We start from the raw sequence: 16085 nt of genomic DNA, 5'->3' as shown, positions 1-16085 counted from the left end.
CCGTCAGCTGCTAAGCAGCGGGGAATAAACGCTGTGCGCATGCGCACAGCGTCTATTACCGCAGCCAGGGGGCTGGGGGAATGGCTAGAGGCTCACAGAGCCTCTGGGTCATGCCCCCATAGCGGCAAAATGGGGGCGTGGCCTCACGGGGGAGCTGCAAGTATAGGCCACGCCCCCAAAATTAGGCCACACCCCCGAAAATTTCGGCACGCCTCTGGCGCTCAGCAGCAGCGTCCCGACTGCTGATCTGCGAAAGTTGGGAGGTATGCGATGTGTAGCTAGTACAAAAAGTATGTGCAGCACTTACTTTTTGTACCGTACTATGTAATGCGCGGGAGCGCGCATCGCATAGTACAGAACAAAGCCGGTCCACAACGGACCGTGTATGGGCAGCTTTGGAAGTAGAAGTACAGCCCACCTGCTAAAGATACCCCTATGTGAACATAGGGCCTCTTTGTAAGGTCAATCTGGAGACTTAAGAGAGACAAACATCAGAGGAGGCGTTGGTATTCATCATAACCTCCAATCAATTGTTGACGGGTTGTCCGTCAGTATAAGAGATTGTTCCTACAGAGGGAGGCGCCCAAAGCGGTTCTCCAAAATTGTTATATAAAGTACTTGCGGTGTGGTAAAGCCAGTATAACTGCTTAGGCAGCATCCCTCAGGGCACAAAACCGCATCTATTGAGTTTTTAGCTGCCAGCCCGCATCCTGAGGTGTATTACATATGCGAGCACTGTAGAAATCATTCAATTGCCGGTGACCATCGGATCATTTCCTCGTCGCAAAACATCCATTCGTATGCGTGCGGGGAAACTCGCCGCGCGAGGGGGGGCAGACAGCAATACGGATGGTGGGCAGCATCTGTTTTAATCGCCAAGCTGTGAATTTCACAGCTTTGCGAATCAACCAGTATAACCTCCAAAAGCCATCACTGACAAATCTCCCCAGTCTTTACTAATGTTTTATTTACTTTATGTTACAATATTTATATTCTATTAATCTTTATTAGTTTTTATTGTATTTAAGCTCTTTATTTTACCTAGTATTACATATGTGCCACAGTGGAGGAAGAGTGAAGATATTGTATGATCCAGGTTACTTACAGTGTACATGGGCATTATTTTACATGAGTGACATTTTAATCCTTTTAGCTGATTGCTCAGGGAGACAATAGAAAGATATTTAGGTGTGGTCTAGCATTGCAACAGTACAATTTTACAACTGAACACATAATTAGGAAGTGAATGTAGGAATGCAGATGGCTTATTTCATCATGCTCTCCCTAAAGGCCCCCATACATTAGTCCGACTTGTCCTAAGGACAAGTCGGACCTAATTTCCCCAGCAGCACCCTGGGAGTGGGACACATGATTAGGCACTTGATGTGTCAAGTTTTGCATATGATAAATGTGATTTATCATATGCAACTCCTAGGGAGCCGCAGGTGGAGGGAGCAGAGGGGTGGGGACATGGAGGCAGCGGGTGGGGGACAGGAGCTGGTTACGGAGAGCCGGGCTTGAGGAGTAGGGAGCTGTCTGTGCTGCAAGAAAAAAAAAGCCAATACAAATGAATTGGCAGCCAGTGATTGGCTGAGAGCTCTCTCAACCAATCAGCAATTGGCTGAGAGAGCACTTAGCCAATCACTGGCTGCCCATTCATTTGTATTGCTTTTTCTTTTTTCTTGCAGCTTTCTGATCCTCCTGCCCAGCTCTCCGTTCCCCTTACCGGCGTCCCCCGCCCACCGCTTCTTTGTCCATTGCCCCTGCCCGCCTCACAGCATCCCGTGTCCACTGCTGCTGCACACCGTGCAGCGTCCCCCGCCTCTGTGTCTGGCGCCCCTGCCCGCCTCGCAGCACCCCTCGCCCGGAGGCTGCACATAACATTTAGCAAATCTTATGTGCAGCCGGTCTAACCATCCGACTCTGATCCGATGCGCACGGGACAACGCATCGGGTCAGACGGGATGTCTACACATGCGATTTGACCTATTTTCACTGTCCGATCCATCTGAGTCGGGTGAAATCAGTCCCGTGCTCTTCGGATCGGAGTCGTGAATGCGATTAAATAGCATTTGAGATAATAAACCATTTGAGATAATGGGTGAGATTTAATAGGATGAGAGATTCAGAAAGTGAGAGATTTGGTAAGAAATCTCCAGTTTTTTTAAAGCGGCAATTGTTTACTTTTGCAGTGTAAATGATTGCCACTTTAAAAAAACTGGAGATTTCTTACCAAATCTCTCACTTTCTGAATCTCTCATCCTATTAAATCTCACCCACTAAATCTTCAGTTAAGCTTCGTACACACTCAGCGATATATTAACCAGCTAAATGAACTGGCATATTGGGCAGTGTGTACGTCCAATATTCAGGTACCTGTGGTTGCTATTGGCATGGTCATCAATCCTGACTTGGCAGGATGCAGCAAGCATTGTAAAAATACTTGCAATGCTTTCCACCAGCCTCCACATGCATACCGGTGTTTACTACCACTAGAAATGTCCAAGAATGTGACGGCAGCCGCCCACCCCATGCAGGCTTCAACCCGCCTGAGTTCGCATGTGGGGACACCCAGCATTTTCATTCTGTGGGAATGGCCAAGGAACACTGGGCGTCCCCATGTGGCAGCCCCCTGCCCGCCCCCAAATGTGCCAATGCCTCGTGATTGTGATAGTTGCCGAAGGTGTTTGCACAGCGGCACTGCACATGCATATATTCGTTCATACACATGTGCAGGGCCGCACCATAGGTCCCTGGAGCGAATACGCTGGGGACTGACCCAACATGAATCAGGCCCTAATCACTCTGCTTCTGGCGAATTGTTAATTTACATATGCACATGGTATTGTTTGGATGCGTTGATACATCACAGTTCATGGGGCCTACACGCGTAGAGATTTAGGGACACTAAGCGGTAGGGACCGTGGCAATAGCGATGCATGGATGCGCGTCACTATCGCCTGACAATTAATATCCAGCATGCTGTATATTAATCGGTCAGGGCCAGTGTTCTCAACGGAGAGCATTGGCCCTGACAGATCACTCGGCACACAGCGCTGACACATTGCTGTGTGCTGAGCGATCTTGCTGAAGCGATCTAGCATCACTCAGAATCAGGGCCGGTGCCAGACACCGGAGCGCCCCAGGCGGGTGGGGGTGCTCCGGCGCTCACCTGCTCCCCGGGGGTCCTGTTATTGCGGCAGACCAGCCGCTCCACACAGGGGGGGGGGGGTGCCGGCTCCCTCACCTGCTCCCCCGCTCCCCTGGGGGTTGTGTTGGGGTTCCGGGCATCGCAGCGGCAGAACAGCTGCTTCACACGGGGGGCGGGGTTGCCGGTACCGGGTCCCGGTTGGTTGCTCCACACAGGGGGGGTGCCGGCTCCCTCACCTGCTCCCCTAGGGGTTGAGGTGGGGTTCCGGGCATCGCAGCAGCAGAACTGCCGCTTCACACGGGGGGCAGGGTTGCCGGCACCGGGTCCCGGTTGGTTGCTCCACACAGGGGGGGGTGCCAGCTCCCTCACCTGCTCCCCCGCTCCCCTGGGGGTTGTGGTGGGGTTCCGGGCATCGCAGTGGCAGAACAGCTGCTTCACACGGGGGGCGGGGTTGCCGGCACCGGGTCCCGGTTGGTTGCTCCACACAGGGGGGGTGCCGGCTCCCTCACCTGCTCCCCCGCTCCCCTAGGGGTTGTGGTGGGGTTCCGGGCATCGCAGCGGCAGACCAGCCGCTTCACACGGGGGGGCGGGGTTGCCGGCACCGGGTCCCGGTTGGTTGCTCCACACAGGGGGGGAGGGGGGGTCCAGGTTTTGCGGCAGCAGGCCAGCCGCTCCACAGAGGGGGGTGCCGGGATGCCGCTGCGTCCTTCAACGGGGGGTTGTCAGGGGTGGGGGGTGACGGGTCCACATAGGGGAAGTTGCGGATACTGCCGCCACTCACCTCCATCCGGGGGGGGACCTGCTTCAAATTGCGCCCTCCAGTGGCCGTCGCCCTAGCCAAATGCCTAAGGCTGCCTAGTGGTGGCGCCGGCCCTGCTCAGAATGCTTCAGCATGTGCGTTGGCCCCTAAAGATGATCAGTTTTGCTCGGCTACTACAAATGAACCTATAAAATTATTCGGATTTTCACCGGCCACCTAGTAGTTATAATTACAGACCAAACACCTGCAGCAGAGCCTTTAGTTACAGTACGCACGCAATGCCAATATTACCATAGTTGGGTAGCATATGGGCTACCCTCAGTAGACACACAAATGTTCTATTACGATCAAGGGAGATGATATCAGGAAAAGGGTTGCAAAGTGATAGACTGTCCAGTTCATGTAGGTGCCATGGAAGTGTTACAGGCAGGTCAATGAAAGCAGTGGCATTCCCATACACTCAGCCACTGCTTAAGAGGAGAAACGGCATACACTGGGGTAAGTGTTGATGATGCATACGATGGTGTGCTGATGGTGGCATGTCAGTGTTACAGTGTGAAGAGATGCTGTAAGCAGTTGTCTCAATCCTTGCTCATACATAAGCAGGCATCTACCTCAGGATATTCACCTCTGAATCAGTCCATATCCACAGATGGGCAAATATATTGCAACCCATTTGTCAAATAATGCGGTCATGAAAGGAATGAAAAGAAATGAGTATTTGCTCAACTAATCAAACTGACAAAGTTGTATTTAATATTTATACTTGTTGAGTAAGGATATCATCTGATTTGTATGACTCTTACAAGTTCAGATCTGTTACTTGTAAGCAATGAGGATTACAAAGTGAGTTTCTAGTACATACAATCACAGAATACTACTCCAATATGAAAGGGGAAAGGAGTGAAAGTGTATTTAAAAGCTAAGATAAACATAATAAGTTGCAAGTTTCCAGCAACAATAAAGTCAATGGAACTTTGGTGAACACTTGCTTAATCTTTTACGTTGTCATTGGTAGTACTAAGGTTGACCAGCCAGGGCTAGTGGAATCACAGTGGGGGTACCGGCATTGTGGGGTTCCACCAGTACCATTCTACTAACTTTAGGCCAGTTTAAATTATGGCTGGTTTTCTTAGGTGATTGAGGCTCGCAAAATAAAAGTTTGGGGACCCTCTCTTGGATCGAAATACTATTAGGGTTCTCCATACCCCCGGTGGTGGGAAGTACAGAGGTAATTATTCATATTAATTTTTTTAATATTTTTTTTTTCAGAGATTCTTGTGCCTTAATGACATGTGTACAGTATACCATCACAGTGGCATTGTCTGACGTAATCATTACAGGATTTTCCTTCAACACTAGGGGTGAGATTTAATAGGATGAGATATTCAGAAAGTGAGAGATTTGGGAAGAAATCTCCAGTTTTTTTAAAGCGGCAATCATTTACACTGCAAAACCAGTTTGATTTTGCAGTGTAAATGATTGCCACTTTAAAAAAAACTGGAGATTTCTTCCCAAATCTCTCACTTTCTGAATATCTCATCCTATTAAATCTCACCCTGGCTGTCCATATAGTTTATTGATCAGAAGTGTTGCTTCACTTATAGATCTCACAGTGGCGTAAGTTTGTCCCTGTTGCCTGGAGGCAAGATACATATTGGTGACCCCCCCCCAATACACACAAACCACCTTATATAAATATAGGTATGACCAGCTGTACCTCTAATGACCTAACCTCTCCTGCTCTTCCATGGATAGTAGGTGTCCCCCAACATTTTATTCTTGGCCCTCTTCTTCTCTTTCTCTATACATCCTCTCTGGGTGAGCTTATTTGCTCACTCGACTTCCACTATCACATCTATGCTGATAACACTGAAATCTACCGCTCCTCTCCTGATCTCTCTCCCTCTATCCTCACTCATATCTCCAACTGTCTCTCTGCTGTCTACTCTTGGATGACCCAGCGCTTTTTTAGACTTAAAATATCAAAGACTAAGTGGACCCCTTCCCACTCTCCTGCATAAAACCTGACCATCTCTCATCCTAACCTACTGTTTATGCCCACTTCTTTCCCTTCTGTGTCACCCCTGTCTGTCTAACCCTCCCCTTTAGAATGTAAGCTCTCACGAGCAGGGCCCTCTCTCCTAATGTGCCTTTCTTAGAATATATCCCTTTCTTATATGTGCCTTTCTTAGACACTCCCTTATATTTGCCGTTTATCAGCTTTTTTCAATCAATAATCAAGCATTCATATTGCCCTGCCGTATTGACCTAGTGAAGACAGCAGACTCATATACTGTACTGAAAAAATATGAAAGGAGGTAGGGAAATTACACTACTTTTTTATGCAGAATAAATAATTATATTAAGTAAATTAAAATAGAATAAAAAACACAAGTGATGTGTATAAACATGCAGAATAAAATAAATATTTCCCTCATTGCACTTTTCTTCACCTTTAACAGGCTTTTTGTTGTAAGGGTATATAAGACAAAGAAACAGGGAAAACTGTGCATTAAGTAAATATATTCACAATTTTTATTTTTTCAATCACTTAAAACGTCTGGTTCCTCATATTCCCAGAAAAACAACAACGGAGTAGTATATGGGTGGAGGCTTTACCAGACGTTCCTGGATTACAGGCCCATCAGGTGGTGTCTTTGTGGGGGAGGCTGGTTTTCCTATAAGCACGCTGACTGGCAGAGCATCCACCTTTCACACAATGTTTCTGTATCTGCTACGCATTTCAGGATCAAATTCCCTTCAGCAGTGATAGATAGTGTGGTGACCTGGTTTAAATACCAGTTTGGTACACCAGTCTATCCATCGTGGATGTTGTCCCGCTGTCGCAACCCCAGGTGAAGGGATCTCGTGAAACCGCAACCCTACTCCCTTCCGCCCTTGATATTTATAATTGGAAGGACTACATACGAATATAAATGTGTAAAAAACATTATTTTGAGATTTCAAAGTGAGGGGTATTGGATGAATAAGAAAATCCAAGTATTTAAAGGAAAACAAATCTAATAGAAAAAAAAAATAAGTCTATAGAAGGAGGAGGAAGGAGGAAGGAACATGAGATCCATGTACAGAGGAAATAAAATAATGCCAAAGAAATGCATTCTATGAAGGGGGAATGTATATTAGTAACTCAGGATGCAAAAAGCAGCTTACACTTCGGTTTAGAACCTTACTTCAACAACGTATGTGACAGAAACAAACTTTATTTTATGTACACACAATATAAATATATATTTATAATATATAATCATTCTGCAACCAATACCAAGTCTTTCAGATAGACAGCTAGGAAATAAAGACGTAAACAAAATAAACAGTGCAAATATGTACATACAATGTGTATGTATAATGTACTGTTACATATACAAACTTTCTACGCATAAGCTTCACCAGTCTCACAGACACCATGAGGGCTATTGAATAGAAGAAGAAGTGCTCTAGAAAATGTCCCCATCAGTAACAAGTAACTGACAGTTATAAAGAACTCCTGAACTTTTAAATTATGCGTCTCTTCAGCCGCAAAATGCTGATTAACTCAAGTACTAGATAAACTTTACTCTTTAAAAAAACAGAAGTTCATTGATGTCCCACTTAATTCACTTTGAGTTCTGTGTTTGAATATAAGAATGGTGAGTCCTCCGAACTAGGCAGAAAATATTCAACAATCTTCTCAGAAATGCTAAAGTGCTTGACGTTTTCACAAATGTTCTCAGAGTACCTTTACTATACAGTCCATACATTTTCACTGATTGTGGGAGACAAAACACATACGAGTCTCCAGTCTTTACAGTTGAAAGTCCAGGCTTCAGACCAACAGAAGGTGTGATGCAAGGCAAGGACATCCTCTCTCAGCATACAAGGTATTTACCTAGGATAAGACAATATGATTGAGATAAAATATATTCTCTTACTTTCCTACAAAAAGGCATCATTTATGATTAAAGAGGACTCCATTATGGCATTGGTTATAATGGGGTTAACCCCGCGCTGACCTTCTAAACCACCCTGAGTGAGTGCTCAGAAGATAGCCTGTGTGTAGCCCTATACTTTAACAAGTATGTCGATGTTATGTAAAAGCATAAATTTCCGGGGTGCAATGCAATGAGACATTGTTAAAAGGTATAAAATCCAACAGAAGTGGTTGAAAGGTCTACAGCAGAGGTGGCCGAAGGGGTCCTCGTGATCTACCAACGGTCCACATTTTTCAGACCCCCTAGCTGGTGCACAGCTGTAGTCATTACTAACTGTCACATTTTCAAACATACTGCATTCATTCCTACTAGAGAGCTCTCTGTTGTCTGAAAAAAATGAACTGTTGGTAAATCTTGAGGACAGGTTTGGCCACCCCTGGTCTACAGGTTTTAGATACAGTCCAAAGGTTGACAGACCAAATGTTGACAGACCAAATGTTGACATGCGCTAAATTGGCATGACAAGTAGGGAAGCCAATCCCGGGGCATTTATTCAATTTCGGGATTGAAAAATGCTCAATCCCGGGATTCCCGGGATCGGCTTCCCTAATTTGAAAAAAAAAACGCCCCGGCCACCCTGCACAGTCACAGTACTTACGTGCAGATTTTGCTGGGAGCCAGGTAGGCTGCAGGTATGTCTGCTAGCCGGGTCGCTGGGAGCCGGGTATGTCCGGAGGTCGGGTAGCTGGGCAGCGGGGCGGACGGGCAGTCGGGTAGCTGTGTGGGCGGGTAGCTGTGTGGGCGGGTGGTCGGTCGGGTAGCTGGGCGGGTGGTCGGTCGGTCAGCTGGGCGGGCGGGTGGGCACTGTGCTGGGCTGATAAGGTGATGACTCTGAGCCGGCCGGATTGCTGGGTGTGTGGGCAGCTGTGTGGCCTGCGCAGTGCGCAGCATGACAGCTACCCTCATCACGCTGCGCAGGCCGCACGCCGGGTATGGGAGAAGTAGGGCAGCGTCTGAGCGGGTGCTCAGACGCTGCCCGGCATTTAGAATCTCCAATCCCGGGATTGAAATCCCGGCATTTTCGGGCCAAATCCCGGGATCCCGCCGATCCCGGGATTGGCCACCCTAATGACAAGGGTCGACATTACTTTTTCACAATATTTTCCATTTTTTGGACTTTCGTACATTATCCTCCACATGGACTACAACTGGGAATGGATAAGTCTGTGAGGAAAGTGCCACCAAAGCGAGGCCCCAGGCCTGAATCCTGGTGAGCACATGCACTACATTAATTGGGGATGCACGTCCACATCAACACCAAAAAGTGACCCACGACGGCAGTGGCAGCAGCAAGGATGGTGGAACACCAATTTGACTATCCACGCCCATGAGGGTACACTTTGGGTGTCCTGTTGGGAACGTTCATGCTCCCCCTGTCCTCCCAGCTCATATGGTGTTGTCCAGTCATCTGAAATATCTACTGCTTGAGGTCTATATCCAATCCTAATGTAACAGCTAGTGAGGGATCGATCCCGGCTATTTAGACTCTAGGTTAAATTAGCAACAATTGTAAAGGCATAATCAACTTGGTATTGCATTTTAATTCTTGCCACTTTAACACCTAAAAGGGTAAATCACAGAAAATGCATCAAAGTTCCTGAAACTTTCAGGTAATCACGGTAGGGCCAAAGCATTCTCTGTCTGATCTTCTGACTACATGGTCTCCACTCTGATCAAACCACAATCTATTTTTTTGTCCTCTTAGCTAGCTGTGGTACACTGTGTTGCTCGGGTTTGGTATACCAACTTGACATAAGGCAAAGGTCCTGGCCATTCCAATAGGCATCCCTGGCCATTTGCCATCCATCTCTGAAGCGCTCATTCAAATCCGTCAAGCAGAAGGCCCTGAACAGGCTTTCCATGCCCATGGTGTGGCCGGCATACATAGCTCCTGGATCTGACCACATTATTTTTTCTTAACCCTCATGTCCTCTACCCCCACTATGTTATGTCATATCTTGCTCCCTTGACTCATTTTGTGTAGTGGCCAGGCCCCTTTTTGGTCCCCTGGGAACTCCACAGGGTCACGATTGGGGGTCTTAGTGGCCGTGAAACCTAATATGAACCCAATCAAACCACCTTGTGTCAATTTCATACAAAAATCAGTATGATTTTTTACATTTTCGATTATTTATTTTTACATGTCTGGCCTTTTCCACTGTATATGGACCTTAGGACGAGTACCATAATTATCACCAGAAATACGGAGCGGCACTCGGTAAGTTAAACAAGGTAGATCATATAACTGCAGTTTTATGATCTACCTTGTTTCACTAACCGAGTCCCACTCCATATATGTGGGGGATACATTATATATATATATATATATATATATATATATATATATATATATATATATATATATATATATATATATATATATATATATATATATATATATATATATATATATATATATATATATATATATATATATATACTGAGAGGGCACACTCCAATAGTCAACCATACAATTTTATTGATACATCACCAATCAGGTGCACGCTTAGTCGACATTTCGGACTCCATACAGTCCTTTGTCAAGACAGCATCCAAATAGTACAGCAACTCAGAAGCAATGCAATGGGCAGTGTGGTGTGCACAGCCTAGGGCTCTCCTAATAAAGGTCACTAAAGTGGAAAATAACAGCCACCTGTGTCAAACTTAATTACCTAAACCAACGGAGCCTGCAAGGCTTAATGTGTCACATCTCCCGCAGCGTGTATAACATGGGCATCACAAAGCACAGATACCGGAAGTGCGGTGCCCGGAAGTGACGTCGGTGCGTTCCACCAGACGTCCACTTCCGCATTGTGCATTCCAACAGCCGCTGCAAGGCAGTAATAGCGCTAAAGGCAGTACATAACTATATCTAGCTTCGCCATAATGGCGCACAAATAACTGAGAGGGTTATAACTATAAAGCCACTCACAATATCATAAAAGGTTAATTCAAGGATATCGGGCATACAAAACCCCGGAAGTGACATCACTGCGTTCCACCTATCAGACACTTCTGCATTATGCATTCCAAACAGCAGGCCAAAAGATATAAGCATTAAAGGCACAAACTTGAGATCATGTTATAATAGTTACACAACTGGCGATACCAGTATAAAATGGCCATACATAAAAAATGGTCAAATCAGGTATGTGACAACTTAGGCAGCAATAGAATAACATAGAAGCGTATAGGTACACAAATATCAGGGCTGTACACAAGATTACTAGCCCTATGACCAATAAAGGAGCGCAGACAGGCAACACCAAATGCCTATAACACATAATATAGTGTGCACGGGAAAATAAGCATATAAATCACATGCGTGCTAGTGCACGTCAATCTGTGCTTGATCTTAATGCTGTTGCCATTATGTGGATGTCCTATCACGGTACCACTATTCACAGAATTGCATGTCGTGCATCCAGCAAAGCGAAAATAGCCCCCTCTCATAGTCCTGATGGATGGACTATTCTCTAATGGTGGATACAATGTAGGTCTCATTAACATCTGTTGCAAGTTTTGGCCAGGACCATAAGAATTGATCAGAGGTTTAGATTTTTGAAGTTCCAAGGCTGGATCGCTGGCCAACAGTGGCCAATGTTTTTTATAGAGATCTTGCGTCAGATAGGCTGTATGGTCATAATTGCCCACGTGCATCAACTGAGAGGACATGTTGGTCCTTGTTTCTTGTCAGACTATTGGAGTTGCGTGCCTTTTCCTCGCCTTGCCAAGACATCGTTTAATGGTTGATAAGGAATATCCACGAGCCTGAAAATGATTGCTCATCTCTTGGATCTGTAGTTCGGCTACAGCCCCTGATGAATTGGTGCATAGAACACGTAGGAACTGAGAGATTGGAAGACTCTTTGAGTCGAACCGGATGTTGACTTCAGGCCTCAAGTAGCGTATTGCGATTTAGCGGCACCAGGTGCTGACTCAGCCCAGACACCGATAGCTGTTTACTTCAAAGATGCTAGTGAATGTCTAAAATCTCTAAAGTGCCTAGCCATTAGAGATTTTAGACATTCACTAGCATCTTTGGAGTATAAAATCATAGACCTAACCATAGAGGTGGTGACAGAAACAAAATATTGATACAAAAGGAGACACATGGTGCATCCACTTGGCCTCAACTAAGTGCTTTCTTTTAGGTGACTTCGGTGACCATCTAGATGTTTTGCAGTGCATTAAGTTCTTTTATGTATATTTTTTATATTATTTGTTCAACAAAAAAAAACTTTTGTTGTTTTACTCTTCTTCATATGTTTTTTTGGTACTTATGTACTATCTGGGCGCCCGATTTTTTGATTGTATGCCTTAACTTAAGGCATACAATCAACGCGATGCGACGCGATAATCGCATTGCATCGCATGCGACCAAATCGGATGCGATGCGATGGACCCGATTTTTCCATAGGATTCAATGTTAAAATGGTCTGAGTCCATTTTAACATAGAATTCAATGGGAAAAAGGGGTCCTGTTCCTTGCCCCACTATCCAAGTGGGCATGGAGTTGGATATAAACCTGTGGCGAGCGTAGCGAGCCACCGAGCCCGAAGCGTGGCGAGCGAAGCGAGCCCCGCAAGGGGACACAGATTTTTAAAAAAGTATTCTGTGTCCGCTCGCCACGCTTCGGGCTTGGTGGCTCGCTACGCTCGCCACAGGTTTATATCCAACTCCATGCCCACTTGGATAGTGGGGCAAGGAACAGGACCCCTTTTTCCCATTGAATTCTATGTTAAAATGGACTCCGACCATTTTAACATTGAATCCTATGGAAAAATCGGGTCCATCGCATCGCATCGCATCCGATTTGGTCGCATGCGATGCGATGTGATGTGCCCGATCCGACCCGATTTCTAAATCGGGCGCCCAGATACTACATAAGTACCGTTTTTTTTCCCCCCTTGCTCTAAGTCACACTATTATAAGGCAGTGCCTTTTGGCAATTGATAGAAGAAATGTACTTTTCAGTATGCTACGGTGTACCTGCAAAATTGAATAGGTATCAGAGTCTCAATTCTGTTTTGATTAATTTACTTGTATTTAGCGGTCATAGTATATTGTGTTTACAAACGAGTAGATTAGTTATCAAAACGGGCCATTGGGATATGCATTTTTTGTGATTTAGCATTATATCTATTGATCTGCACGTCACAAATGTTGTTTAATCTCTCTAGCCGCGCCTCCTCGTATGTTGGCTCCGGGGATTGCGATGCATGTCAGATGAATGTCGCAGAGGGATGACGTCATCAAGACCCCCAGGCCGGGGACGTGGGACCGTGAACTTGCGATGGTGGGGAGTCGATTTAAATAGTTTTTTATGCATTATATGTTTGATGACCTGACGAAAGGGGTGAATAAAATACCCCTGAACCGTTGCCCTAAAGAGACCCTGTGTATGGTCGTTTATTCATTATTGGAGAGTGCCAGATCAGTTTAATTTTTTTATATAAAGCTTGTTTGTGGGCTGTTCGTTGCACCCGATAGCTGTTAATCAGCTGGAATACTGGATCCTAAAGGAGGTTGTGAAACACAAGCACGCCCATGCTGGTGTTTCACTTCACTTCATAAAACTGCATTGGACCTTTCAGTTTGAGTGCCGGTTCTTTGATCCTTGCTGGACACAGGAGGGTGAGTGCTACTATTGAATTATATGAATTGTGCACCCAGAGCCGGCCCTAGGCATACTAGGCAATTGCCTAGGACGGCAGCCTATGCCCAGAGGTGGCAGTTTTACCGGCATCCAGAACTAGGAGTTCTGTTCCCAACTTCCTCTGGGGCCCTGGCACTGCAGCCGATGCTGTAACTTCCGCATAGCCAGCCGCCAGCCTATAATCAAGCACCCATGTGACACGGCTCATGCTGGGACACTGTTCCTCCTCCACCAGCCACTGCGGCGCATGCTGGGAGAAGGAGGAGGGACAGCAGTGTGTCATGTTCCCGAATCCCCCTTCTCCAGCGGTGCCGGCGACATTCCTTGACTGATCAGTTTCTTTGCAATTCGGAGCAGCCAGCGGCCTCCAACTTCAGAGGAATACAATCCGGGCACCGAGGCCACCCAGGTTAAGCGAGACATGTTTTCCATAATGCTAAAATCAGAGTCTGTTCTTTTACCAAATCTGCAGAGGATTAAGCTGCCCTGCCACCGCTTTCCCTAAATGTAAAGTATAGATCCGCCCTTGCTTTCATCATTAGGTCACTAAACTCTGTCACCCTGGCACCTCTCTACCTCATAGCATTGAGATGTAGGGAATGTATTACAAGGATTATTTCTAATCTATCAGTTAACAAGTCTGCAGGTCATAAATACTGTTCCGGTCATCCAAGAGTATAAATGTGTCCTTGTGTGTACAATAGCTTATTCATACTTACTGACTCCCCTTTCCCCTATTGTACACATACCCTCTCATCCTACACCCCAAACCCTCCCCATTAGTTTGCAACTCTATTCATCCCCCTGCGGCTTAATCCTACACCCCCCCCCCTTTAGTATCTATCCCTAACTCTCCCCCACCGTCTAATTTTACCCCCCCCCCAAAAAAAAATCTAACTTCCCCCTAGTGCCTAAGCAATCGGGAAATGCAACCATGGTAACCGCATCCCTATAGCTTATAGGATATAGATTAATACTGTATATTATGTAAAATAGTTATGTTACTTGTATACTGTTATTAACATAGTTATCCAGCCTGTGCACTCTGCTGTATTCACAAATTGGACTTTCTATATATTAACAACAGAGTTAATGAATAGGGATAAATTATTACAGTACATACTACTATCTTATATAAATATTATGATACTGAGTTTATTTTAAAGATAAAGTACAGGTGACCATCATATGGTTTGTCCTAATGTTATTGCCTATCCGTCTTGTGTGGTAAATGTTTGCTGACCTGACTTTATTTAGATTTGGTGGTACAGATGCAGAACTAGCAATGGTGCTAGGGGGCATCAAAGAAAATTTTGCCTAGGGCATCAAATTAGTTAGGGCGGGCTCTGTGTGCACCAATGTTTTGTAATGCTGTGTACACACGGTGAGATTTGACATTCGATTTTGACTATATAGACAAAATCGCACGCAGATCGTATGCAGTTCGCACAGGTTTTTTACCTTGCGATCCCAATGCGCGCTCCCGTCACAGCACAAATTGAAACCCAGATAGATAGGGCAGCAATGACTATATAGTGCTGATTGTATAAATTGTATGTTAAAAGTACAGAGATAGCAAAGATTGTATAGCAGTCGAATAGCAAGGGAATCTCACCGTGTGTACACACCATAAACAATAATTATTCCCTTTGGTGTAGGCGCATTAGACCCTGAAACGCCGGACACCGCATTTAATTCATAAATGCTAGGTTGATTTATTCACCAGTCCTCTGAGTGCCGCTGTCCGCTTTTCTACACGAATATCCACATGATCAGGACTCCTTGACAATAGGCCCCGGTGCCCGGAAAGAGATAATGCAAATGTCCAAAAGAACAGCACTCAGGAGGCAACTAAGGTTGTCTGTACCTGATGAAGGGGGCCACACCCCGAAAGCTCGTTCTTTAATACAGACTTGTTTTTTTCATGTTACTAATTGCCTCCTGAGTGCTGTTCTTTTGGACATTTGCATTATCTCTTTCCGGCCACCAGGGCCTATTGTCAAGGAGTCACTAGTGATCACGCTCACTGCAGGAAACATTTTGACATTCCTGCATACACAGAGACATACTATATTATATAAAACATCCACTTATACACATGCGCAGTATAAAATACCTGCCGCAAACCTTTTCTTGACCAGTGACATCCTATATCCAGAGCCCACCAACTCTATGTCCACTCCAGATAAAGTACGACCCTCACATGTAAACTGTGCTGCAGCTGTAGAGGAAGTGCTGCAACTACCAAGTGGCTGCCAACGAGCATACAGCCTCCCGCTAACTGCAACAGGAGATAAAGAGAAGATTACATTGTACAAACTGAGAATACAATGGTTTTTAATAAAAGCAGAAAAAAAGTTACATGAAAATCGTGAATAAATTAGCGCTACTGCATACAGTAACGTTCAGTATAAAGCAAGCAACCTTTTCTGTCAAAAATCTCCAGTTTATTGATAAGCTCTCTCTAAAATTAATTAAAGTTAGTTGGCGACAGGCACAGCTCTGGAGGAAAGATCTCCACCG

The 16085-nt window shown here is 45.4% G+C and overlaps 1 protein-coding gene across 8 annotated transcripts in view; it reads right to left on the bottom strand.

Annotated features, from left to right (window-relative positions):
* Positions 1 to 6426: 6426 nt before the first annotated feature.
* FCHO1 (FCH and mu domain containing endocytic adaptor 1) overlaps positions 6427 to 16085 on the bottom strand; it is a 130344-nt gene continuing 120685 nt past the window's right edge. For 7 of the 8 annotated variants that reach the window (XM_083181652.1, XM_083181661.1, XM_083181643.1 and 4 more), the window contains 2 exons: positions 15679 to 15843; positions 6427 to 7800 (listed from right to left, as the gene is read on the bottom strand). In XM_083181652.1, the coding sequence (XP_083037778.1) occupies positions 7781 to 7800; positions 15679 to 15843 (185 nt within the window). In that variant the 3' untranslated portion in view covers positions 6427 to 7780. The remainder of the gene's footprint in view (positions 7801 to 15678; positions 15844 to 16085) is intronic. The other variant, XM_083181680.1, reaches the window with a different exon arrangement.

This window comes from Crinia signifera, chromosome 1 (assembly GCF_055691185.1).
Source record: "Crinia signifera chromosome 1, ASM5569118v1, whole genome shotgun sequence".
NCBI lineage: Eukaryota > Metazoa > Chordata > Amphibia > Anura > Myobatrachidae > Crinia > Crinia signifera.
Note: the sequence above shows the minus strand (reverse complement) of the source record. Positions and strands in the feature narration are given on the sequence as shown.